General features: G+C 46.8%; 1 protein-coding gene across 4 annotated transcripts in view; it reads left to right on the top strand.

Annotated features, from left to right (window-relative positions):
- Positions 1 to 1,735: 1,735 nt before the first annotated feature.
- Positions 1,736 to 25,519, top strand: part of LOC115153900 (peripheral-type benzodiazepine receptor-associated protein 1) — a gene marked incomplete at its 5' end in the record, with an annotated part of 35,741 nt that continues 11,957 nt past the window's right edge. For 3 of the 4 annotated variants that reach the window (XM_029699558.1, XM_029699557.1, XM_029699556.1), the window contains 11 exon segments: positions 1,736 to 1,934; positions 7,290 to 7,396; positions 7,620 to 7,729; positions 8,019 to 8,924; positions 9,188 to 9,339; positions 11,126 to 11,848; positions 12,575 to 12,922; positions 15,486 to 15,626; positions 17,533 to 17,608; positions 22,785 to 22,927; positions 23,612 to 23,780. In XM_029699558.1, coding sequence (XP_029555418.1) covers positions 1,736 to 1,934; positions 7,290 to 7,396; positions 7,620 to 7,729; positions 8,019 to 8,924; positions 9,188 to 9,339; positions 11,126 to 11,848; positions 12,575 to 12,922; positions 15,486 to 15,626; positions 17,533 to 17,608; positions 22,785 to 22,927; positions 23,612 to 23,780 — 3,074 coding nt within the window. 4 annotated transcript variants of the gene reach the window in all.

Genomic DNA, 25,519 nt, shown 5'->3' with positions numbered 1-25,519 from the left:
AGGAAAGGACGCACGACCTATCCCGTCTACCACACAACGACATTACTATAACCTATCCAGTTTACCACCAGAGACACTCTTCAAAGGACAAGGAAGATCTCTGTTGGGCAACACGGCCTTCCATCTACCACCAACCTATTGAAGCGCAGCTCAGAGTAAATATTTATTGCATTTTCCTTTTCCAAATGGGCGGTAATTTAGAATGCATAAGATACTGTATTTACGATTGCATAGCTTCTCCCTTTGTTACTCAAGTCTTCCCGCTCTTTCTCTCAAACCCAACCCCCTCTCTTTGTGTAACCGGCCGTCGTATCTGTTCCGTCCACCAGGGACATTTTCTTTATGACAATTTGTAATCAATGTATGATCCATTCGTTATATGTGATTCTGTGTGATTAGTTAGGTATTTAGTAAATAAATGATTAAACCCAATTTTGTATTGCTGATTCAACTTGTTAGCCAGGGTTCGTGAAAATAACCAAGAATTTACCACTTTCAGATGAGACTATTGACTGCTAATATTGACTGCTGTTGATGTAAAAGATTACTAGGTCTTTAAGAGTTTATTCGGAAGATAACAGCTCTATAAACATTATTTCGTGGTGCCCCGACTTTCTAGTTAATTATCTACCTGATTATCTTAATCAGGTAATATTAATTACAGAGAAATTATTTTATAGCATGTCATATCACTTAATCCGGCATAGCCAAAGACACGACAGTGGAAAAAGTGTGGAGGGGTCTGATTACTTTCCGAATGCACTGTAAACCCTGGATTTCTGATACTATCTATTGGCCATTGAGAGGCTTTGAAGCTACCGGTCGGCCATATTGGTACTCCCCAGTAGAAGCAGTCCTCCATAGGAATGAATGGAATTCTACAGTATTTTAATTAAATGTTTCAAGGACAAAATGTAATGTATTTTAGTATTTTTTTGTTGTAGTGGGGAGAGTAACATCAGTAATCTCCAATTATATTTCAAGGAAAATGTTTTAAAATATTTTTGTCATTTAAAAAAAAAAATGATTAGCTCACATAATATATTTTAAACTATGAATTAAGGTGTCTGTAATAGAACAAACGTGGAATAAATCAATTTCTATAGCTTCTCAAATATTTTTTATAATGGTGAGGGAGAGCCAAGATGGTAGCATGGTGGCTTCAACACAATGGTGGGGGAGAGCCAAAATGGCGGCACGGCGGCTTCAACACAATGGTGGGGGAGAGCCAAAATGGCGGCACAGCGGCTTCAAAACTGCATCCACTATCAGTCATCTAGTCTATTAATAAATCATTGGATGTGCCATGTACAGTGCTGTGGTGGGGGGGGGGGGTGACCTCGAAGCACAGAGACAGATGGAGACAGGAGGGTTTTACGCCACTGTTTAATCAGCCAGGGATGACGTATGCCTGCCTGCTTTCACCACCTTCGCATCCTACTGGTCACCTAGCAGCCTGCGCACCAAACACATACCAACCACCTGACCAGCTAACTACAAGCAGGAGAGTTGGGGTTAGATGTGTGTGGCCTGGGGTGACCAGCTATCTAGGCCACTGCCTCCAGAACACGTGCTGCTGCTCGCATGGGTTCCAAGCCGACCCACCACTCTTCTATCACGCTCTATCATCCTCTCACTCTCTCACTGTCCTACCTAATAAACATGAACATCCAGAAGAGGTGTATGTTTGCTCATGAAGTGTCTTCTTCCTCCTAGATGTGGCAGCAAATCTCCGGATGGGGGCCACCCCTCACGCTGCGGGTCTCACACGCTCCCCCACCGTCAAGCACCGTGAGCTGCCCACCATCAGCCTGACCAAGTCCTCCAGCACTCCCAAGTCTGCCTCTGACACCACCCACCTCTCTCCCAAGTCAGCCGAGTCCCACCACAGCCCCCACCACAGCCCACGCAGGACCAGCCCCACGCCACACGAGGTGAGAGCTCCAGCCCTGTTTCATATCATTCAATCACTACTCACTAAGGAGAATCACTACTCACTAGGTAGAATCACTACTCACTGGGGAGAATCACTACTCACTAGGGAGAATCACTACTCACTAGGGAGAATCACTACTCACTGGGGAGAATCACTACTCACTGGGGAGAATCACTACTCACTGGGGAGAATCACTAGGGAGAATCACTACTCACTGGGGAGAATCACTACTCACTGGGGAGAATCACTACTCACTGGGGAGAATCACTATTCACTGGGGAGAATCACTACTCACTAGGGAGAATCACTACTCACTAGGGAGAATCACTACTCACTAGGGAGAATCACTACTCACTGGGGAGAATCACTACTCACTAGGGAGAATCACTACTCACTAGGGAGAATCACTACTCACTAGGGAGAATCACTATTCACTGGGGAGAATCACTACTCACTAGGGAGAATCACTACTCACTAGGGAGAATCACTACTCACTAGGGAGAATCACTACTCACTGGGGAGAATCACTATTCACTGGGGAGAATCACTACTCACTAGGGAGAATCACTACTCACTGGGGAGAATCACTACTCACTAGGGAGAATCACTACTCACTGGGGAGAATCACTACTCACTGGGGAGAATCACTACTCACTGGGGAGAATCACTAGGGAGAATCACTATTCACTGGGGAGAATCACTACTCACTATGGAGAATCACTACTCACTGGGGAGAATCACTACTCACTGGGGAGAATCGCTACTCACTAGGGAGAATCACTACTCACTGGGGAGAATCACTAGGGAGAATCACTACTCACTAGGGAGAATCACTACTCACTGGGGAGAATCACTACTCACTGGGGAGAATCACTAGGGAGAATCACTACTCACTAGGGAGAATCACTACTCACTAGGGAGAATCACTACTCACTGGGGAGAATCGCTACTCACTAGGGAGAATCACTACTCACTGGGGAGAATCACTAGGGAGAATCACTACTCACTAGGGAGAATCACTACTCACTGGGGAGAATCACTACTCACTGGGGAGAATCACTAGGGAGAATCACTACTCACTGGGGAGAATCACTACTCACTGGGGAGAATCACTACTCACTAGGGAGAATCACTACTCACTGGGGAGAATCACTACTCACTGGGGAGAATCACTACTCACTGGGGAGAATCACTACTCACTGGGGAGAATCACTACTCACTGGGGAGAATCACTACTCACTGGGGAGAATCACTACTCACTGGGGAGAATCACTATTCACTGGGGAGAATCACTACTCACTGGGGAGAATCACTACTCACTGGGGAGAATCACTACTCACTGGGGAGAATCACTACTCACTGGGGAGAATCACTACTCACTGGGGAGAATCACTACTCACTAGGGAGAATCACTACTCACTAGGGAGAATCACTACTCACTAGGGAGAATCACTACTCACTGGGGAGAATCGCTACTCACTAGGGAGAATCACTACTCACTAGGGAGAATCACTACTCACTGGGGAGAATCCCTACTCACTGGGGAGAATCACTAGGGAGAATCACTACTCACTGGGGAGAATCACTACTCACTGGGGAGAATCACTACTCACTGGGGAGAATCACTACTCACTAGGGAGAATCACTACTCACTGGGGAGAATCACTACTCACTAGGGAGAATCACTAGGGAGAATCACTACTCACTGGGGAGAATCACTACTCACTAGGGAGAATCACTACTCACTGGGGAGAATCACTACTCACTAGGGAGAATCACTACTCACTGGGGAGAATCACTACTCACTGGGGAGAATCACTTTTTGGTCATGAGAATAACTGCTAAGCTATTTTCAATCAATTGGACTCAAATATTCCTCAAGTCTTCCAGATCAAACCACTCATGGATTGTCTCCACTAAATGGCATTATCATTCCTGTGGATTTGCATGTCAGACTTCATGGATTTAAAAAAACGTCATTAGCCTTTCTTTCTCTCTCACACGGCACTGACTATACTAGCACACCGGCTAGGGATTAAATACACAACGGTAAATACAGCACATGCAGTGTTAGAGATAACAGAATAAGACCTTGTTGGGGGTCTGTCTTTTATCAGTGTTAGAGATAACAGAATAAGACCTTGTTGAGGTTGGGGGGGGTCTGTCTTCTATCAGTGTTAGAGATAACAGAATAGGACCTTGTTGGGGGGGGGGTCTGTCTTCTATCAGTGTTAGAGATAACAGAATAGGACCTTGTGTTACACGGAGTGGAACAGGGAAACCCAAGAGCAGACTCAGATGAAGAGACTGGGATGAAGTAACCAAGGTATTTATTGAAACACAGGGGGAAGATGGAGTGCAGGTCAGGGGAAGCTCGGGCCGGTTGCTGGAAACCAGGTGCGGAGGCTGAGGCTGGAGCGAGAGGGGTTGGGACAGGGTAAGCAAGTCCGGAGGGGAATCCAAGGGAGCAGTAGAGTGGGGAATCCAGGGCAGAGTAGCAGGATGAGGAGACGTGGGACTGGAGACAGCAACCAGAGTCAGAGCGGGCGGAGCTGTAGCGGAGAGGAAAACCGTGTCAGGCAAGGAACACAGGCACAACAGGATCTAAATAGTAACAAACGGCTAGAAACGTAGACAGACTGAGCAAAGATTACGATCTGGCAGTGTGAAAGTGGCAGGACTGAGTATTTGTAGAGGTCTTGATTATGGAACAGGTTGCAGCTGGTGGGGATCTGCTCTGACTCCAGCACACCTGTCTCCACCCACACAATCACAGAGAGAGAGGGAGAGGGAGATGGAGAGAGTACTGGGGGAGTGGCGGCAGGTCAAGGAGACACGGATGAGCAGTAGAGGGCGTGGCAGGAGCAGATGTAACACCTTATTGAGGTTGGGGGTCTGTCTTCTATCAGCATTAGAGATAACAGAATAGGACCTTGTTGAGGTTGGAGGGGGTCTGTTTTCTATCAGCGTTAGAGATAACAGAATAGGCCCTTGTTGAGATTAGAGGGGGTCTGTTTTCTATCAGCGTTAGAGATAACAGAATAGGACCTTGTTGAGGTTAGAGGGGGTCTGTCTTCTCTAATTCAGTTTCCAGCTTTGTGCATTATCTTTTTTCTGTCTCTCTCACATGGCACTGCAGTGTTCAACATTGACCAAAGACAAATGCAGCACTTACAGTGGGAAAGATAATATCCTTTTGGGTTGGAGTTTTGAAGCAGCAGAACCTTCCCTCATGCAGTGTCCAGCTTTGTGTTCTAGGCAGCTAGTTTGGGGTCTGAGTCTCTCTGTAGTGTCTGTCCTCCCTCTCATCTAATCTCTCTGCAGTGGGTATAAATCCTCCCTCTCATCTAGTCTCTCTGTAGTGTCTGTCCTCCCTCTCATCTAGTCTCTCTGTAGTGGGTATAAATCCTCCCTCTCACCCAGTCTCTCTGTAGTGTCTGTCCTCCCTCTCATCCAGTCTCTCTGTAGTGGGTATAAATCCTCCCTCTCATCTAGTCTCTCTGTAGTGGGTATAAATCCTCCCTCTCATCTAGTCTCTCTGTAGTGGGTATCTATCCTCCCTCTCATCCAGTCTCTCTGTAGTGGGTATAAATCCTCCCTCTCACCCAGTCTCTCTGTAGTGTCTGTCCTCCCTCTCATCTAGTCTCTCTGTAGTGTCTGTCCTCCCTCTCATCCAGTCTCTCTGTAGTGGGTATCTATCCTCCCTCTCATCTAGTCTCTCTGTAGTGGGTATCTATCCTCCCTCTCATCCAGTCTCTCTGTAGTGTCTGTCCTCCCTCTCATCCAGTCTCTCTGTAGTGTCTGTCCTCCCTCTCATCCAGTCTCTCTGTAGTGTCTGTCCTCCCTCTCATCCAGTCTCTCTGTAGTGTCTGTCCTCCCTCTCATCCAGTCTCTCTGTAGTGTCTGTCCTCCCTCTCACCCAGTCTCTCTGTAGTGTCTGTCCTCCCTCTCACCCAGTCTCTCTGTAGTGGGTATAAATCCTCCCTCTCACCCAGTCTCTCTGTAGTGTCTGTCCTCCCTCTCATCTAGTCTCTCTGTAGTGTCTGTCCTCCCTCTCATCCAGTCTCTCTGTAGTGGGTATCTATCCTCCCTCTCATCTAGTCTCTCTGTAGTGGGTATCTATCCTCCCTCTCATCCAGTCTCTCTGTAGTGTCTGTCCTCCCTCTCATCCAGTCTCTCTGTAGTGTCTGTCCTCCCTCTCATCCAGTCTCTCTGTAGTGTCTGTCCTCCCTCTCATCCAGTCTCTCTGTAGTGTCTGTCCTCCCTCTCATCCAGTCTCTCTGTAGTGTCTGTCCTCCCTCTCACCCAGTCTCTCTGTAGTGGGTATAAATCCTCCCTCTCACCCATCCATCCAGCCAGACACTACCAACAACAGCTGGCTCTCTAAACCTCATATTTAGTGAGATAATCCCACTGCTGTAGATTCTGTTTTGGATTATGAAAGGTTGTAGTAGTTGTACGTGATTACCATGAAAAGGTTTTTCCCAGGCGGGGAGCTATAAATATGATGTCTGTTTTGTCATTGTTTACATGTAGTGTATCATTCATACCTTTAAAACTAGTCATACGACCAGACGACGAACGAACGCACTCAGCATTTATATATAAAAAAATATATATAGCTAGTTTATAAATTTAGCAACGTATCTAGTTTTATATCAGTGTGTCTTTATATCAGTGTGTTTTTATATCAGTGTGTTTTTATATCAGTGTGTCTGTTGGAACCTTATCAGCCCCGGTCAAAATGTAGTGCACTATATAGGGAAGTAGTGCACTATAGCCTGTAGGGAATAGGGTGTTTGTGCGTTTGTGTCGGCCTGCAGTATTAGCCAGAGGGAAACATAGGCGGTCATCATTTAAGCTGACGCTGGGAGCATTTTGAGAGAAGAGAGGGTACTGTTTAAGCAGCTTGTTAGTGGCCAATGTCCCAATCCACTGTGAATTGTGCCCAGCTGCCCACGTTATACATAAATCTCTTTGCAGAATCTCTGCTGTAGAGGGAGAGAGAGTGACAGAAAAAACAATATAATCATGCTTGTTGCCTTCTGCTGTTCAGGAGGCATTGATCCAGCCAGGGGTTGGGAAGGTTTTGACCTGATGGCAGCTCAAAGTTCCAATACAAAGTATATACCGCTTAGCAAGCGCTTTTATCCAAAGACACTTTACATTCCAGTGAGTGCATACATTTTTTTTTCTCATGAATATGTAATATTTTACTGGCTTGGAATAAACACTGCTAGGAATTGAGAAAACCCTGCAGGAATTTATATTGCTAGCGCCATGCTCTTACCCACCAACCAGCACAGTGTACAACACGTTTCCAGTGCCTCATTGTTGACTGTCATGTCGTCAGGTTGACACGGCCAGTGAAGTGGAGGAGTTGGACATCGATGTGTCCCCAGCGCCTTACACAGCTCTCAGGGGAGCCGCCCAGCTACAGGTCTTCATTGCCAGATACAGGTAAGGACTGGCAGACACAGCGTCGGCCAAATCAGCAGTATGCCTTCACTTTGTTGTTGATTTCTCCTAGTTTTAGTGGTGTTAGTTAGTAGAAAGAATTAAAGAACTGTTGTTTTGTTATTTTTTTGTTTTCACAAAGAATCTCGGTATACAACAGTAAACAATGAGATGTGTTGTGTTTCTAATACATTAGCGTTGATAATATGGCTTTGTTTTTCTCCAGCTATAACCCTTATGATGGTCCTAATGATAACCCAGAGGTGGAGCTGCCACTCACCGCCGGGGAGTACATCTATGTTTATGGCGGTATGGATGACGATGGCTTCTATGAAGGTGAGACTTCTCCAAAACCTTACGTTTTAACAATGAAAGTTTAAAAAAAAAATGTACACTGAAATGTTAACACTAAAATTTAGATTTTTTTTATTTTGAAATGTTAACACTGATATGTTAACAATTTAACACTGATATGTTAACACTGAAAGTTACAATTTAACACTGACATGTTAAATCTGAAGGTTACAGTTTAACACTGAAAGTATTTTTTTTAACACTGTCAAAGTTTTTAGTGTCTGAAACAAAACACCAAACGCAAGTCCTCTCTCTCTCGGTCCCTCTTCAGGAGAGCTGATGGACGGGCGGAGAGGGCTGGTCCCCTCCAACTTTGTGGAGCGCATCTCAGACGATGACATGATAAGCGCCCACGTTCCAGAAGGCACGGATATATCCCACAACTCCCTGCTGGACAGCAGCCTGCACAGCGCCAGTCATCAGCACCACCTCTGCCTGGGGGGCCCAGGTACCTCTGAGAGGACAGACCCTACATCAGCAGCCTCCGTCCCGGTTTCTCTCTCCGTCCCCTCAGGGGAGCAGGTCCCCTCGGACCCCTCCCTCCCGGACCTCCTTTCCCCAGCCCCCCTCACCAACGGCCTGGATCTGGACCTAGAGGTGGGGTTGGGCACTGTGCCTTACCCGCGCAAGCTCACCCTCATCAAGCAGCTGGCCAAGAGTATCATCATCAGCTGGGACGGGCCGCTGGTGCCGGCGGGCTGGGGAAACGTGTGGAGCTACAATGTGTACGTGGACCAGGAGCTGAGGCTCAACGTGCCCTTCGGCTCCCAGACTAAAGCTGTCCTAGAGAGACTAGACGTCACCCTCAAGGCCTACCGGGTGTCTGTGCAGAGCCTGACGGAGCGAGGCAGCTCGGACCAGCTCCGTTGCTCGTTACTGGTGGGTAGGGACGTGTGTGTGGCGCCTACCCAGCTCAGAGTCGACCGGGTCACCGCCACCTCGGCCAGCCTGGCATGGCTGCCCAGCAACAGTAACTATGTGCATGTCGTGTCCTTGAACGAGGAGGAGATGGAGCTGGTGAAGGCTGGCAGCTACTCACTGTGCCTCAGTAACCTCACGCCCAGCCTTCAGTATACAGTCAAGGTGGAGGCTCAGCCACACCAAACACCCTGGGAGATTCCCCAGGAGAGACGGGAACACAAGACCGCCACCACCACCTTCACCACGTTGGCCGCAGGTACGTGTTGCGAGACAGAGGAGAGAGATACTGGAGATCAGAGATACAGTGCTCAAGTCCAAGTAAGGAGGACTGAGGAATTGCTGGTTTTATGTTTCTACATGAAAGCTAGTTTGATTCATGTCAGCGATTGGCCAGAGATTCCACTCAACTGGTGTCCTCGGTCTTTACACAGTCCCTGATTAGATAGGAGGAATGTAGTCAGGGGCTGTTTATGAGCTGAGATTTGCTTGTGGTTTGATGTTTAATCCCTCGTCTCCCAGGCCCCCCAGATGCTCCTCTGGACGTGCAGCTGGAGCAGGGGCCCTCCCCGGGAATCGCCCTCATCAGCTGGCTGCCTGTCACCATCGATGCTGCTGGGACCTCCAACGGGGTCCGCGTCACCGGATACACAATCTACGCTGACAAGAAAAAGGCGAGAACTGTAGTATTGTGTTTCTGCAATGGAAACAGAGCAGAGTGTTTTAGGTTTTGGATGTAAAGAGGATGAAATTATGCTGGGAGGGAAATGCTTCTGAAAATAGTTTTGAATTGAGTGTGTCTGTCAGACCAGTGTTTTAGGAGAGGTTCTGGGCTCTAAAGGCCCATTGAGTGTGTCTGTCAGACCAGTGTTTTAGGAGAGGTTCTGGGCTCTAAAGGCCCATTGAGTGTGTCTGTCAGACCAGTGCTTTAGGAGAGGTTCTGGGCTCTAAAGGCCCATTGAGTGTGTCTGTCAGACCAGTGTTTTAGGAGAGGTTCTGGGCTCTAAAGGCCCATTGAGTGTGTCTGTCAGACCAGTGCTTTAGGAGAGGTTCTGGGCTCTAAAGGCCCATTGAGTGTGTCTGTCAGACCAGTGCTTTAGGAGAGGTTCTGGGCTCTAAAGGCCCATTGAGTGTGTCTGTCAGACCAGTGTTTTAGGAGAGGTTCTGGGCTCTAAAGGCCCATTGAGTGTGTCTGTCAGACCAGTGCTTTAGGAGAGGTTCTGGGCTCTAAAGGCCCATTGAGTGTGTCTGTCAGACCAGTGTTTTAGGAGAGGTTCTGGGCTCTAAAGGCCCATTGAGTGTGTCTGTCAGACCAGTGCTTTAGGAGAGGTTCTGGGCTCTAAAGGCCCATTGAGTGTGTCTGTCAGACCAGTGCTTTAGGAGAGGTTCTGGGCTCTAAAGGCCCATTGAGTGTGTCTGTCAGACCAGTGTTTTAGGAGAGGTTCTGGGCTCTAAAGGCCCATTGAGTGTGTCTGTCAGACCAGTGCTTTAGGAGAGGTTCTGGGCTCTAAAGGCCCATTGAGTGTGTCTGTCAGACCAGTGTTTTAGGAGAGGTTCTGGGCTCTAAAGGCCCATTGAGTGTGTCTGTCAGACCAGTGCTTTAGGAGAGGTTCTGGGCTCTAAAGGCCCATTGAGTGTGTCTGTCAGACCAGTGCTTTAGGAGAGGTTCTGGGCTCTAAAGGCCCATTGAGTGTGTCTGTCAGACCAGTGCTTTAGGAGAGGTTCTGGGCTCTAAAGGCCCATTGAGTGTGTCTGTCAGACCAGTGTTTTAGGAGAGGTTCTGGGCTCTAAAGGCCCATTGAGTGTGTCTGTCAGACCAGTGCTTTAGGAGAGGTTCTGGGCTCTAAAGGCCCATTGAGTGTGTCTGTCAGACCAGTGTTTTAGGAGAGGTTCTGGGCTCTAAAGGCCCATTGAGTGTGTCTGTCAGACCAGTGCTTTAGGAGAGGTTCTGGGCTCTAAAGGCCCATTGAGTGTGTCTGTCAGACCAGTGCTTTAGGAGAGGTTCTGGGCTCTAAAGGCCCATTGAGTGTGTCTGTCAGACCAGTGCTTTAGGAGAGGTTCTGGGCTCTAAAGGCCCATTGAGTGTGTCTGTCAGACCAGTGTTTTAGGAGAGGTTCTGGGCTCTAAAGGCCCATTGAGTGTGTCTGTCAGACCAGTGTTTTAGGAGAGGTTCTGGGCTCTAAAGGCCCATTGAGTGTGTCTGTCAGACCAGTGTTTTAGGAGAGGTTCTGGGCTCTAAAGGCCCATTGAGTGTGTCTGTCAGACCAGGGGTTATGTATTGCTCTCATTCTCAAGACAGTGGTGTGTGTTTGTGTTCCACAGTATTTGTGGTGATTCAGCTTCGACTGTAATGATGTCTTGTCCCATGCTGCTGACTTTTCTACTGTTCGTCAGAGGTGTGAGGATAGTGTGTGTCTGTGCTGCTGACACTACCCCCTCTCCTCTCCTGCCATACCCTAGGTGTTGGAGGTGTCGTCCCCCACGGCGGGCAGTGCCCTGATGGGCCCGTCTCAGATCCAGTCCCTGATGGCAGCCCACGAGCTCACTGTGCGCACCATGTCTGCCCATGGGGAGTCCATCGACTCTGTGCCAGTCAACGTGCCCGCCAAGTTGTCCGACATCATGACCGGCCAGGCTTCGGCCGCCTCCTGCTCCTCGTCTACCCCCGTTCGTCAGTCAACCCCTGTCCACCAGTCGCCACCCTACCAGTCACCCCCCGTTCACCAGTCAACCCCTGTCCACCAGTCGCCACCCTACCTGTCACCCCCCGTTCGTCAGTTAACTCCTGTCCACCAGTCACCCCCTGTCCACCAGTCGTCACCCTACCAGTCGCCCCCCTTCCTGTCTTCGTCACCACCCGTCCAGCCCCAATCCCCATCTTACGGGAACTCAGCTGCCAAAGTCTCCATGCTGCCCTACGCCACTGCCTCGTCGCCACTAGACGTCGCACACGCCATGGGCCCTAACTGGGGGCCGCCCTCTGCCAACTCTCCCCCAGTCCACGCCCTCCACACAGAGGCCTGCTCCCCACACCCTGCCTCGTACGCAGAGGTCTGGGCTAACCCCTTAGCAAAATCTCCTGTCCCCCCTTGGGCCGCCTTGGCAGTGCATGAGGCTATGTCATCTCCAGTAGCACTAAACTATCAGGCCAAGCTACCATCAGCTTCTCACATCAACACAACGGTATGTACAACACTGCTTAAACACCTGCTCTAGAGCTCTTATTAACAACTCTCATCTAGAACTCTAAAACTCTCTAGAACTCTCATCTAGAATTCTAAAACTCACCTGCTCATCTAGAACTCTAAAACTCACCTGCTCTAAAACTCTCTACAACTCTCATCTAGAACTCTAAAACTCACCTGCTCTAGAACTCTCATCTAGAACTCTAAAACTCACCTGCTCTAGGAGTGTCATCTAGAAGTCCCCTGCTCTAGAACTCTCATATGGAACTCACCTGCTCTAGAACACTCATCTAGAACTCTAGAACTAACCTCTAGAATGCTCATCTAGAACTCTAGGTCTCACCTGCTCTAGAATGCTCATCTAGAACTCTAAAACTCACCTGTTCCAGAACTCTTATTTAGAACTCTAGAACTCACCTAGTCTAGAACTCACCTAGTCTAGAACTCTCATCTAGAATTCTCATCTAGAACTCTAGAACTCACTTGCTCTAGAACATTTATCTAGAACTCACTTGCTCGAGAACAGTCATCTAGAACTCACTTGCTCGAGAACAGTCATCTAGAACTCACCTGCTCTAGAATGTTCATCTAGAACTCTAGAACTCACCTACTCTAGAACACTCATCTAGAACCTCTAGAACTCACCTGTCGTTATCTAGTCTACATTACTGTAACTATGTTAACTAAGTGTATGTAATACTGTATATCCTTGTCCTCCAACCAGAGCCCACATCTAGGCCCAGTAGCAGCCACGGAGCAGAGCAGAGCAGACACAGGCAGCCCCGGAGTTCCCCGTCCTGTCATGTCCATCACAGACTTTCTCCCTGTGGAGGACGACTCCCGTGCCAACCTTTCAACCCCTGAGCCCTACCCCACCCCACCCAAGGCCCTAGTGCCACACGCTAGGGACCTCATCAACCCCCTGGACACACAGCCTCTCCGGCCCCCCAGAGCCCCCTCTCCCCTGGAGTCAGAACCAGACTACTCCATGGAGAGGCCGACCACACGCTTGGTGTCCATGGAGGACTTCCTCAGGCAGGACCAGGACACAGGCTTCAACAGGCAGCCACAGGTTAGTTAGTTAGTTAGTTAGTTAGTTAGTTAGTTAGTTAGTTAGTTAGTTAGTTAGTTAGTTAGTTAGTTAGTTAGTTAGTTAGTTAGTTAGTTACAGTGCATTTGGAAAGTATTCAGACCACTTGACATTTTTTCCTCATAAATCTACACACAATACCCCATAATGACAAAGCAAAAAGAGTTCAATCTTGGTTTCATCAGACCAGAGAATCTTGTTTCTCATGGCCTGAGAGTCTTTATGTGCCTTTTGGCAAACTCCAAGAGGGCTGTCATGTGGCTTTTACTGAGGAGTGGCTTCTGTCTGGCTGCTCTACCATGAAGGCCTGATTGGTAGAGTGCTGCAGAGATGGTTGTCCTTCTGGAAGGTTCTCCCATCTCCACAGAGGAACTCTGGAGCTCTGTCAGTGACGATCAGGTTCTTGGTCACCTCCCTGACCAAGGCCCTTCTCCCCCGATTGCTCAGTTTGGCCGGGCGGCCAGCTCTAGGAAGAGTCTTGGTGGTTCCAAACTTCTTCAATTTAAGAATGATGGAGGCCACTGTGTTCTTGGGGACCTTCAATGCTGCAGACATTTTTAGGTAAACTTCCACAGATCTGTGCCTCAACACAATCCTGTCTCGGAACTCTACGGACAATTCCTTCAACCTCATGGCTTGGTTTTTGCTCTGACATGCACTGTCAACTGTGGGACCTTATATAGACAGGTGTGTGCCTTTCCAAATCATGTCCATGAAACAGGATGCACCTGCACTCAATTTCGAGTCTCATAGTAAACGGTCTGAATAAGGAATTTCTGTTTTTAATTTTAACAAATTTGCTGAAATTCTAAAAAACAGTTTTTGCTTTTTCATTATGAGGTATTGTGTGTAGATTTTATTTGATTTAATCCATTTTAGAATACAGCTGTAACATAAATGTGGAAAAAGTCAAGGGGTCTGAATACTTTCCAAATGCACAGTATTTAGTTCGTTAGTTAGTTAGTTAGTTAGTTAGTTAGTTAGTTCATTAGTTAGTTAGTTAGTTAGTTCATTAGTTAGTTAGTTAGTTCATTAGTTAGTTAGTTAGTTCATTAGTTAGTCAGTCAGTTAGTTAGTTAGTACTGACTGTGCTTCTTTCAATTTCTTTCATTAGTCCATTGTTGATATAGTCCCAAAATGTTTTGCATGTCAGCAATCAAGTTTTCAAAAGTATATAATATAACTAGTATATAACTTTCAAAATACAGAAATGCAGCCGGTATTATGGATTTTGCATCAAATGATGCTGCGTTTTACATCGTATGATGCAAAACCATAATACCGATTGTATTTCTTTATTTTGAAAGTTATGTATCTTGAAAACTTGATTGCTGACATGCAAAAACATTTTGGGACTATATCAACAATGGACTAATGAAACAAATAACAAATACCTTAAAATGTCATGGCCAGTTTCCTGGGCAGATACAATCTGCAAGCTACAGCAGACACCTCTGAAGTAGTCTTTATTGTCCCCATGTTCCCCTCACATTGGCTAGTACTCTCTGTATTTTAATCCTCTGATGATTTGGATAACGCAGGCTCAGAAAGAAACTCTTCGAGAGATCAGTGGTCATGCCCTCACACACAGGTTGAAAGAGTGCCAACATCACCCAGCCTTACCTCTTGTTTAGATGAACCAGTTAGTGCTCTAGCTCTAGGAAATGCTGTGTGATCATCATCTCTTGTTTAGATGAACCAGTTAGTGCTCTAGCTCTAGGAAAGGCTGTGTGATCATCATCTCTTGTTTAGATGAACCAGTTAGTGCTCTAGCTCTAGGAAATGCTGTGGGATCATTATCTCTTGTTTAGATCAACCAGTTAGTGCTCTAGCTCTAGGAAAGGCTGTGTGATCATCATCTCTTGTTTAGATGAACCAGTTAGTGCTCTAGGAAAGGCTGTGTGATCATTATCTCTTGTTTAGATGAACCAGTTAGTGCTCTAGCTCTAGGAAAGGCTGTGGGATCATTATCTCTTGTTTAGATGAACCAGTTAGTGCTCTAGCTCTAGGAAAGGCTGTGGGATCATTATCTCTTGTTTAGATGAATCAGTTAGTGCTCTAACTCTAGGAAAGGCTGTGGGATCATTATCTCTTGTTTAGATGAACCAGTTAGTGCTCTAGCTCTAGGAAAGGCTGTGGGATCATTATCTCTTGTTTAGATGAACCAGTTAGTGCTCTAGCTCTAGGAAAGGCTGTGGGATCATTACCTCTTATGTATCAACAGGGTGCTTCAGACCAGGAAGCATTGAGGATAGAGGCAGCATGCCAAGATATACCAGCGCTCATAGTACAATTTAGCGCAAATGTACCTAATAAATTAAAGTTTCACTTTTATTGGCACCTACAGTTAATAGCACTAAAATAATATCAACTCTAAACGTAGATTTGTATATTTTATATGAGTTAGATATTGGCTATGACATCATTGGTTAATCCATATGCCTGTCCTGTTGGGTATGTTTTATATGACTTAGATAAGCAACATCATTGGTTATTCCACGGTCTGTAAGTCTGTTGTGCTGTGTGGTTCTGTCCTGTGGTTCAGCGTTATACCGCTGGCCCGGTGGAGCCAGAGAGCAGTAGGGGATCTGACCTGTCTGATATCCTGGAGGAAGAGGAGGATGAACTCTACTCTGACCCCCCTGGACCCGCCCTGGCCCGGGGGTACACCACCGGAGCTAACAGGGTAAACAGTCACCACACACACACACACACACACACACACACACACACCACAACACAGACACCTAATCTGGCTGTGGAGGACAGCCTCTGTTTTGGTTATGTTTGTTTTTATTTATTTTTTCTCTTTCACTCTTGAATTCACTCACCGTTTTGATTCATTTTCTTTTACTTTTCCTTCGTACGTCACATCCCACCCTCACTCTTCCCTGTTCCTCCTGTCACCCTGTCCTGCCCACCACTCCACCCTCACTCTTCCCTGTTCCTCCTGTCACCCTGTCCTGCCCACCACTCCACCCTCACTCTTCCCTGTTCCTCCTGTCACCCTGTCCTGCCCACCACTCCACCCTCACTCTTCCCTGTTCCTCCTGTCACCCTGTCCTGCCCACCACTCCACCCTCACTCTTCCCTGTTCCTCCTGTCACCCTGTCCTGCCCACCACTCCACCCTCACTCCACCCTGTTCCTCCTGTCACCCTGTCCTGCCCACCACTCCACCCTCACTCCACCCTGTTCCTTCCTGACCTCCTACCTCATCCAACCTTCGTACCTTCAACCTGTTACACCTCCTCCGCAATGACCCTTGACCCCCGTAGGCAGACCAGTGGGAGGTGCCGGACAGTGACGAGGAGATTGTGGAGAAGATCCTGAAGCTTCCTCCACAGGCCCAGACTCAGGTCCACCACCACTACCATCAGGATCTTCATCACCATAACGAGCACTTGTTCAGCATCCCAGAGGTCACTGATGAAGAGGACAAAAGCGTGGACGAGGACTATAGTCACCGTCGCCACCGCAGACAGTCCCAAGCCGGGCCCAGCCGCCACCCTGATGATCCCCACTACCACAGCCACAGCCCCAGACACCAACCCCACCACCACCACCACCACAGCAGCAGCAGATCAGAAGCCAAAGAGCCTTCACCAAGACACAGTGGTGGTGCTGTTTTTCGGGCCCAGAACAGGGTCCACTACGCAGACACAGTAGACAGCATCCGCTGCTCTGAAGAGGGGCTGCTGGACCCCGGGGGCAGTAGAGATGTGTGGGTTCCCCGGGCCACCCAGAAGGCCCACCACGGTGGGGGAGGGAGTCGGGCGGGGACGATGGCCTTGGTAGGCGGACTGGGGGACCGGCTCAGACGAGAAGCCTTGCTACGGAGTCAGATGGCGGTCGCTGCGTTAACGTCCCAGGCCACCGGTCACACACCGGGTCCTGGTCCGGGCTCCCACCTGGTCAGCAAGACCGCTCGGACGGTCAATTCCCCGGTAGCCTCGGTAACAGAAATCGACCTTGAGTACGGGACAGACGAGGAGGAGCCGTTGACCTACGACCCCGGGGAACGAGGGGAGGTGGTGGTAGACCAGATGAGCTCTGAGTGGTGGGGGGAGGGGGTACATCCTGAACCCAGGCCTCTAGCCAGGCTCCGTGGGAAACCTGCCCTCCAGGCCATCGCAGCTGCTGCAGCAGAATGGGTGTGTTCTCACTCGTTGTATCCTGGGACTGTATTCTCTCTGGATTCCCTGTCTTCTACCGCCGCCTGTGTAGTCGTCTTATCATGACGCCTCAGGTCACCTTGCGTCTGTCTGTCTGTCTGTCTGTCTGACTGACTGACTGTCTGTCTGTACTATCTGCTTCTCCAGACTCATTCAACCTGTACAACCACCTGGTTCTTATCCTATACAACTCATGTCTCTAACCCTGCACTGCTGGACTATACATTCAACTGCTGTCTGTCTTTCTCTCTGACTGACTGTCTCGCTCTGTGTGCGTGTGTGTGTGCGTGTGTGTGTGCGTGTGTGCGTGTGTGTTCGTGTGTGTGTGTGTGTTCGTGTGTGTGTTCGTGTGTGTGTTCGTGTGTGTGTTCGTGTGTGTGTTCGTGTGTGTGTTCGTGTGTGTGTGTGTGTTGACCAGGAGGCTGGTGCTGGGTGGAGCGGACAGCCTGGATCTCCGAAGCTGACCAGGTCAGAGGTCATACATCAACTCAAAGGTCAGAATCGAATTCGTCCTCCTCTTCACCCCCCTCTCTTTATATTGATCTCTCTCTCTCTGTCTCTGTCTCTCTCTGTCTCTCTCTGTCTCTCTGTCTCTCTCTCTCTGTCTCTCTCTCTCTCTCTCTCTCTCTCTCTCTGTCTCTCTCTCTCTCTCTCTCTCTCTGTCTCTCTCTGTCTCTCTCTGTCTCTCTCTGTCTCTCTCTGTCTCTCTCTGTCTCTCTCTGTCTCTCTCTGTCTCTCTCTGTCTCTCTCTGTCTCTCTCTCTCTATCTCTCTCTCTCTCTCTCTCTCTCTCTCTCTCTCTCTCTTTATATGTGTACAGTGCTAGTACAACAGGACTATAGTCACCAATCTGTTTATACATTGTCTTTTTCTCCCTGTCAACTGGGCTCTGCCTGTAGCCTGACTGTTGCTACATACAGGTGGACTGATCTTCCCCTAATGAGATAGAACCTGGTCTTATTGGAGCAGATTAAGCCCTAGTCCACTACAACAGTTCACATGTAGGTCCAGGTAATCAGTCACCATGGTTACTACATCACATAGACAGACAGCTCTGTGGTCAGACTAGGTAATCAGTCACCATGGTTACTACAGACAGCTCTGTGGTCAGACTAGGTAATCAGTCACCATGGTTACTATAGACAGCTCTGTGGTCAGACTAGGTAATCAGTCACCATGGTTACTACATCACATAGACAGACAGCTCTGTGGTCAGACTAGGTAATCAGTCACCATGGTTACTACATCACATAGACAGACAGCTCTGTGGTCAGACTAGGTAATCAGTCACCATGGTTACTACATCGCATAGACAGACAGCTCTGTGGTCAGACTAGGTAATCAGTCACCATGGTTACTACAGACAGCTCTGTGGTCAGACTAGGTAATCAGTCACCATGGTTACTACATCGCATAGACAGACAGCTCTGTGGTCAGACTAGGTAATCAGTCACCATGGTTACTACATCACATAGACAGACAGCTCTGTGGTCAGACTAGGTAATCAGTCACCATGGTTACTACAGACAGCTCTGTGGTCAGACTAGGTAATCAGTCACCATGGTTACTACAGACAGCTCTGTGGTCAGACTAGGTAATCAGTCACCATGGTTACTACAGACAACCCTGTGGTCAGACTAGGTAATCAGTCGCCATGGTTACTACAGACAGCTCTGTGTTGTTGCTGTTATTGTATAACCACATCCAGAGATGATTTTTCTAAGAGTTAGTTCCTCCTTTCCCCTCTTCCCCTCTCCTCTCTTCCTCTCTTCCCCCTCTTCCCTCTCTTCCCCCTCTTCCTCCTTCCCCCTCTTCCCCCTCTTCCCCCCTTCCTCTTCCCCCTCTTCCCCCCTCTTCCCCCTCTTCCCTCTTCCCCCCTTCCTCTCTTCCCCCCCTTCCTCTCTTCCCCCCTTCCTCTCTTCCCCCTCTTCCCCCTCTTCCCCCTCTTCCCCCCTTCCTCTTCCTCTCTTCCCCCTCTTCCTCTCTTCCCCCTCTTCCTCCTTCCCCCTCTTCCCCCCTTCCTCTTCCCCCTCTTCCCCCTCTTCCCCCTCTTCCTCTCTTCCCCCTCTTCCTCTCTTACCGGGATCATAGACATACGCACGTTTCTTTCTGAAGCAGCTTAGGCCCCACTGGCTCAGGCTCAGGGCATTAGCTTGATTACCTCTCTTAAGTAGACGCCCGGGCCACGCCATTACACAGCAGAGCGGGGGGGGGGGGGGGGTGAGCTCTACCATCTGGATCAAGTCAAATTGTATTTGTCACATGCTTTGTAAACGAGGTGTAGACTGAAATTATTATTTACGGGTCCTTTTTCAACAATGCAGAGTTGAAATTGTGATATAAGGAATAAATACACAGTGAATAACGATAACAATAACGAGTAAAAAAATAACATGGCTATATACAGGAAGTAGATAATAACATGGTTATATACAGGAAGTACCAGGTAATAACATGGTTATATACAGGAAGTAGATAATAACATGGCTATATACAGGAAGTACCAGGTAATAACATGGTTATATACAGGAAGTACCAGGTAATAACATGGTTATATACAGGAAGTAGATAATAACATGGCTATATACAGGAAGTACCAGGTAATAACATGGTTATATACAGGAAGTACCAGGTAATAACATGGTTATATACAGGAAGTAGATAATAACATGGCTATATACAGGAAGTACCAGGTAATAACATGGTTATATACAGGAAGTAGATAATAACATGGCTATATACAGGAAGTACCAGGTAATAACATGGTTATATACAGGAAGTAGATAATAACATGGCTATATACAGGAAGTACCAGGTAATAACATGGTTATATACAGGAAGTAGATAATAACATGGCTATATACAGGAAGTACCAGGTAATAACATGGTTATATACAGGAAGTAGATAATAACATGGCTATATACAGGAAGTACCAGGTAATAACATGGTTATATACAGGAAGTACCAGGTAATAACATGGTTATATACAGGAAGTAGATAATAACATGGCTATATACAGGAAGTACCAGGTAATAACATGGTTATATACAGGGAGTACCAGGTAATAACATGGCTATATACAGGGAGTAGGTAATAACATGGCTATATACAGGAAGTAGATAATAACATGGCTATATACAGGAAGTACCAGGTAATAACATGGTTATATACAGGAAGTACCAGGTAATAACATGGTTATATACAGGAAGTACCAGGTAATAACATGGCTATATACAGGAAGTACCAGGTAATAACATGGTTATATACAGGGAGTACCAGGTAATAACATGGTTATATACAGGGAGTACCAGGTAATAACATGGTTATATACAGGAAGTACCAGGTAATAACATGGTTATATACAGGAAGTACCAGGTAATAACATGGTTATATACAGGAAGTACCAGGTAATAACATGGTTATATACAGGGAGTACCAGGTAATAACATGGTTATATACAGGAAGTACCAGGTAATAACATGGTTATATACAGGGAGTACCAGGTAATAACATGGCTATATACAGGAAGTACCAGGTAATAACATGGTTATATACAGGAAGTACCAGGTAATAACATGGTTATATACAGGGAGTACCAGGTAATAACATGGCTATATACAGGGAGTAGATAATAACATGGCTATATACAGGGAGTAGATAATAACATGGCTATATACAGGGAGTACCAGCTGATAACATGGCTATATACAGGGCGTACCAGGTAATAACATGGTTATATACAGGGAGTACCAGGCAATAACATGGCTATATACAGGGAGTACCAGGTAATAACATGGTTATATACAGGGAGTACCAGGTAATAACATGGTTATATACAGGGAGTACCAGGTAATAACATGGCTATATACAGGGAGTACCAGGTAATAACATGGCTATATACAGGGAGTACCAGGTAATAACATGGTTATATACAGGGAGTACCAGGTAATAACATTTTTACATTTACATTTAAGTCATTTAGCAGACGCTCTTATCCAGAGCGACTTACAAATTGGTGCATTCACCTTATGATATCCAGTGGAACAACCACTTTACAATAGTACATCTAAATCTTTTGGGGGGGGGGGGGGGGTTTAGAAGGATTACTTTATCCTACCCCAGGTATTCCTTAAAGAGGTGGGGTTTCAGGTGTCTCCGGAAGGTGGTGATTGACTATATACAGGGAGTACCAGGTAATAACATGGCTATATACAGGGAGTACCAGGTAATAACATGGCTATATACAGGGAGTACCAGGTAATAACATGGCTATATACAGGGAGTACCAGGTAATAACTTGGCTATATACAGGGAGTACCACTACCGAGTCGTGTATGAGGTAATTGAGGTAGCTTCTACATCTGTATTGCTTGCTGTTTGGGGTTTTAGGCTGGGTTTCTGTACAGCACTTTGAGATATCAGCTGAAGTAAAAAAGGGCTTTATAAATTCATTTGATGGAATTGATTGATTGCTACATGTAGGTAGGGTTAAAGTGACTAGGCAACAGGATAGATAATAGACAGTAGCAGCAGTATACTGTAGGTAGGGGTAAAGGATAGATAATATACAGTAACAGCATTATACTGTAGGTAGGGGTAAAGGATAGATAATAGACAGTAACATCAGTATACTGTAGGTAGGGGTAAAGTGACTAGACAACAGGATAGATAATAGACAGTAACAGCAGTATACTGTAGGTAGGGGTAAAGGATAGATAATAGACAGTAATAGCAGTATACTGTAGGTAGGGGTAAAGGATAGATAATAGACAGTAGCAGCAGTATACTGTAGGTAGGGGTAATGGATAGATAATAGACAGTAACAGCAGTATACTGTAGGTAGAGGTAAAGGATAGATAATAGACAGTAACAGTAGTATACTGTAGGTAGGGGTAAAGGATAGATAATAGACAGTAACAGCAGTATACTGTAGGTAGGGGTAAAGGATAGATAATAGACAGTAACAGCAGTATACTGTAGGTAGGGGTAAAGGATAGATAATAGACAGTAGCGGGTAGCCATTTGATTAGCTATTTAGCTAATCTTGTGTAAGAGTGTTATGGCTTGGTGGTAGAAGCTGTTCAGGGTCCTGTTGATTCCAGACTTGGTGCATCGGTACCGCTTGCGCTGCGGTAGGAGAGAGAACAGTCTATGACTGGAGTATTAGAACATGTTTAGGGACTTCCTCTGACACCGCCTGGTATAAAGGTCCTAGATGGTAGGGTGCTTGTCCCCAGTGATGTACTGGGGCCGTTCTCACCACCCTCTGTAGCGCCTTGTCGTTGGGTGCCTTACAGTAGCCGTGCCAGGTGGTGATGCAGCCAGTCAAGAGGCTCTCTATGGTGCAGCTGAATCATTTTTGGAGGATCTGAGGGCCCGTGACAACTCTTTTTTTTTTTGCCTTCTGAGGGGGAAGAGGCGCCGTCGTGCCCTCTTCACAACTGTGTGGGTGTGTGTGGATCATGTTAATTCCTTAGTGATGTGGACACAAGGAACTTGAAGCTCTCGAACCGCTCCACTACACTGTGGATGTGTGCGTGTGTGCGTCTGACCAGGCAAAACCAAGGGCCTATATTACCTTTTGAAATAATTTGGTCCTTTGCCCCACAATGCTTGTAGGCTAACTGTTGCTCCAAGTAATGTTAGTTCTGTTTGTGTGTTTGCATGCAGAGAGCATGGATCATGCATGGCCTGTAGGAGACAATGAGGTGCGTATCTTTGTGGCTCTGTTCCCCTACGACCCGGTCAACATGTCTCCCAACCCCGACGCTGCTGAGGAAGAACTGCCCTTCAGAGAGGGACAAATCATCAAGGTATGGAACCTGCCAGAATAATCCCAGTGATATTCCTGGCACTATGTTAGACACTCATCCGATCTGTCAATTATTATTGGTTGTGGCCTCCTGAGTGGCACATCGCAGTGCTTGAGGCATCACTACAGACCCGGGTTCAATCCCAGGCTGTGTCGCAGCCGGTCGAGACCGGGAAACCCGAGGCGGCGCACAATTGGCCCAACGTCGGCCGGGTTAGGGGAGGGTTTGGCCAGCCGGAATGTTCTTGTCCCATCGCACTCTAGCGATTCCTTGTGGCTGGCTGGGCGCATGCGAGCTGACTTCGGTTGCCAGCTTTACGGTGTTTCGTCCTACACTTTGTTACGGCTGGCTTCCGGGTTAAGCGAGCAGTGTGTCAAGAAGCAGAGCGGCTTGGTAGGGTCGTGTTTCGGAGGACGCAAGGCTCTCGACCTTCGCCTCGCCCAAGTCCGTATGGGAGTTGCAGCGATGGGACAAGACTGTAACTATCAATTGGATATCACGAAATTGGGGAGAAAAAAGGGTGAAAAGTACAAAAATATGTAAAAAAAAATTGAAATAATAGTGATTGGTAGTGGAAGGCGAAGTGTTTCTCCATGTTATCTCTTCTATTAATGAGGTAGTTAGACAATAACACAACCTAACAGCTGCCATCTTGTTTCTCTTTCCCCCATCCTCCATGTCCAGATCTACGGAGACAAAGACTCGGATGGATTCTACCGCGGCGAGTCGAACGGTCGTCATGGTTACGTGCCATGTAACATGGTGTCAGAGATTCAGGTGGAGGACGAGGAGACCAGAGAGACGCTCCTGCAGCAGGGCTTCCTGTCTACCGCCACAAACATGGAGAAGATAGGTAGGCATAACTGTCAGTCATAACACCATCCAATCATCAAATGGTTTTACAGCTGTCAATCATATCAACATCCAATGCCAACTGGGTTCATCCTACAAGTGCAAATTAAACAGGGCCTGATCCAAGTAACATGTCGTCCATGTAATCAAACAATGAATCAGTCAGGCACGTTGTATTTGTATAGTGCTTTCTGTTTGCTGTCAGCTCTATGGTTTGCCTTGATGTTGTCAGCCTGTACGCGTCACTGTACGAACTGCGGTCTTTCAACAGGTGTGGGTATGCTCTTAGTGGTTTTGCTTCATGAAATCCCCAAATCCCCGTGGAGTGGACAGTGAAACAACGTGAAAGGCAATAACAGAAGTTCTGTATGACGTGTAGCGTGACGTGACGGATGTTGTGACTTTCAGAACTGCCAACACATTTTTATTTTTTACTCCTCTCCTTCTAATCTTGATTTTCTTAAATATATATATATATATATTTAAAGTACCAGTCAAAAGTTTGGACACACCTACTCATTCAAGGGTTTTTCTTTTCTTTTTAATATTTTCTACATTGTAGAATAATAGTGAAGACATCAAAACTATGAAATAACACATATGGAATCATGTAGTAACCAAAAAAGTGTTAAATCAAAATATCATCTATATTTTAGATTCTTCAATGTAGTCACCCTTTGCCTTGATGACAGCTTTGCACACTTTTTTCCAACAGTCTTGAAGGAGTTCCCACATATGCTGAGCACTTGTTGGCTACTTTTCCTTCACTCTGCGGTCCAACTCATCCCAAACCATCTCAATTAGGTTGAGGTCGGGTGATTGTGGAGGCCAAGTCATCTGATGCAGCAATCCATCACTCTCCTTCTTGGTCAAATAGCCCTTACACAGCCTGGAGGTGTGTTTTGGGTCATTGTCCTGTTTAAAAACAAATTATAGTCCCAAATTATAGTCCCACTATGCACAAACCAGATGGGATGGTATATCGCTGCAGCATGCTGTGGTAGCCATGCTGGTTAAGTGTGATTCTAATCAAATCACTGACAGTGTTACCAGCAAAGCACCCCCACACCATCACACCTCCTCCTCCATGCTTCACGGTGGGAACCACACATGCAGAGGTCATCCTCTCACCTACTCTGCGTCTCTCACAAAGACACAGCATTTGAAACCAAAAACCTCAAATTTGGACCAATCAGACCAAAGGACAGATTTCCATTGCTCGTGTTTTCTTGGCCCAAACAAGTCTCTTCTTCTTACTGGTGTCCTTTAGAAGTGGTTTCTTTGCAGCAATTCGACCATGAAGGCCTATTCACAGTCTCCTCTGAAGAAATGATTTTTATTTTTTATTTCACCTTTATTTAACCTGGTAGGCCAGTTGAGAACAAGTTCTCATTTACAACTGCGACCTGGCCAAGATAAAGCAAAGCAGTTCGACAACATACAACAACACAGAGTTACACATAAACAAACATACAGTCAATAACACAATCTAAAAATATATGTACAGTGTGTGCAAATGTAGAAGAGTAGGGAGGTAAGGCAATAAATAGGCCATAGAGGCAAAATAATTTCAATTTAGCTTTAACACTGGAGTGATAGATGTGCAGATGATGATGTGCACGTAGAGATACTCAGGTGAACAGTTGATGTTGAGATGTGTCTGTTACTTGAACTCTGTGAAGCATTTATTTGGGCTGCAATTTCTGAGGCTGGTAACTCTAATGAACTTATCCTCTGCAG

This window comes from Salmo trutta, chromosome 19, assembly GCF_901001165.1.
Source record: "Salmo trutta chromosome 19, fSalTru1.1, whole genome shotgun sequence".
Lineage (NCBI taxonomy): Eukaryota > Metazoa > Chordata > Actinopteri > Salmoniformes > Salmonidae > Salmo > Salmo trutta.
This window is presented reverse-complemented; position numbering and strand designations above follow the sequence as displayed.